This window comes from Sinocyclocheilus grahami, unplaced genomic scaffold, assembly GCF_001515645.1.
Source record: "Sinocyclocheilus grahami isolate Dianchi unplaced genomic scaffold, SAMN03320097.WGS_v1.1 scaffold3349.1, whole genome shotgun sequence".
Lineage (NCBI taxonomy): Eukaryota > Metazoa > Chordata > Actinopteri > Cypriniformes > Cyprinidae > Sinocyclocheilus > Sinocyclocheilus grahami.
This window is the reverse complement of record NW_015508487.1, coordinates 12,716-13,630: the sequence shown is the minus strand read 5'-3', so window position 1 is coordinate 13,630 and position 915 is coordinate 12,716. Positions and strand designations below refer to the sequence as shown.

Here is a 915-nt window from a genome sequence, read left to right as displayed (position 1 = left end):
TCTGTCTGTCTGTCTGTCTGTCTGTCTGTCTATTAATAATATGATATTAATTATGAATATCAAGTAACAGCAAAAATGCCCACCCCCAATGTATTTGCAGCTATTTGTGCTGCAATGCAAGTGTGCAGTGATAAATCATCTCACATGTTAACCAGGAAATCAGGATGCAAATAATATTTCTTCATTTACTGTACTGTACGTAATCTTATTTTTTTTTAAAGCTTCAGTCGCTGTACCATGAATGAGAAAAATGATTACATTCACTGATCACATTATACAGGTTAATAAGTGTTACGTTACTTATTTCATAAAAGAGTCCATAACAAAATAACACCCTCAGTATTTGTGTTCAAGCACCTGGGTGCGCATCTAAATAGTCTGTCAACTTACGACGAGTTATACTCGCGTCGTGGAGTGTCCGTGCGGGAGGCCCGTGCTGCTCGGGGTGCTGTTCCCGAACGCGTTGAATGGGTTGTGATACGACGTCTGCATGCCGGCAAAAGAGCTGGGAATCATGGTGATGGTGTTCGGCGTCATGAGCGGCACGTCGTCGGGCGAGCGGCGCAACGTGAGCGCGTAATCCGGAGGACAGGTCAGCCGAATCATGTCGTGGCCTTGCAGCGAATCGCAGTCGTGATCATGGTCAAGCTGCTTCATCTGCAGGGACATCAGCTCTTCGCTCGGCACGCGGGGAATGTCGTTAGCGAGATTTCTTGGTGGACTGTGCCTGCGACTCGACTCCAGCCGGTGTTTGTCCTTCTTGTAGTAGAGCGCCGCAAATGCCAGGATGTTTAAGAAGAGCAGAGACGCACCGACGGCGATCGTCACGCTCAGCTCGGTCGAATAATCTCGCGCTTCGATGATAACCGTCCCGTCGCCGTGCTCGGATGTCTTCTGCTGATCCGACATCTGTTT

The 915-nt window shown here is 48.1% G+C and overlaps 1 protein-coding gene across 1 annotated transcript; it reads right to left on the bottom strand.

The window, feature by feature from the left end:
* Nucleotides 1–33: 33 nt before the first annotated feature.
* On the bottom strand, nucleotides 34–909 carry LOC107576212 (neuroligin-4, X-linked-like). Its single transcript, XM_016262439.1, has one exon. It carries the CDS (start codon nucleotides 907–909, stop codon nucleotides 397–399), a length of 513 nt encoding a protein of 170 aa, XP_016117925.1. The 3' UTR covers nucleotides 34–396.
* Nucleotides 910–915: the final 6 nt, after the last annotated feature.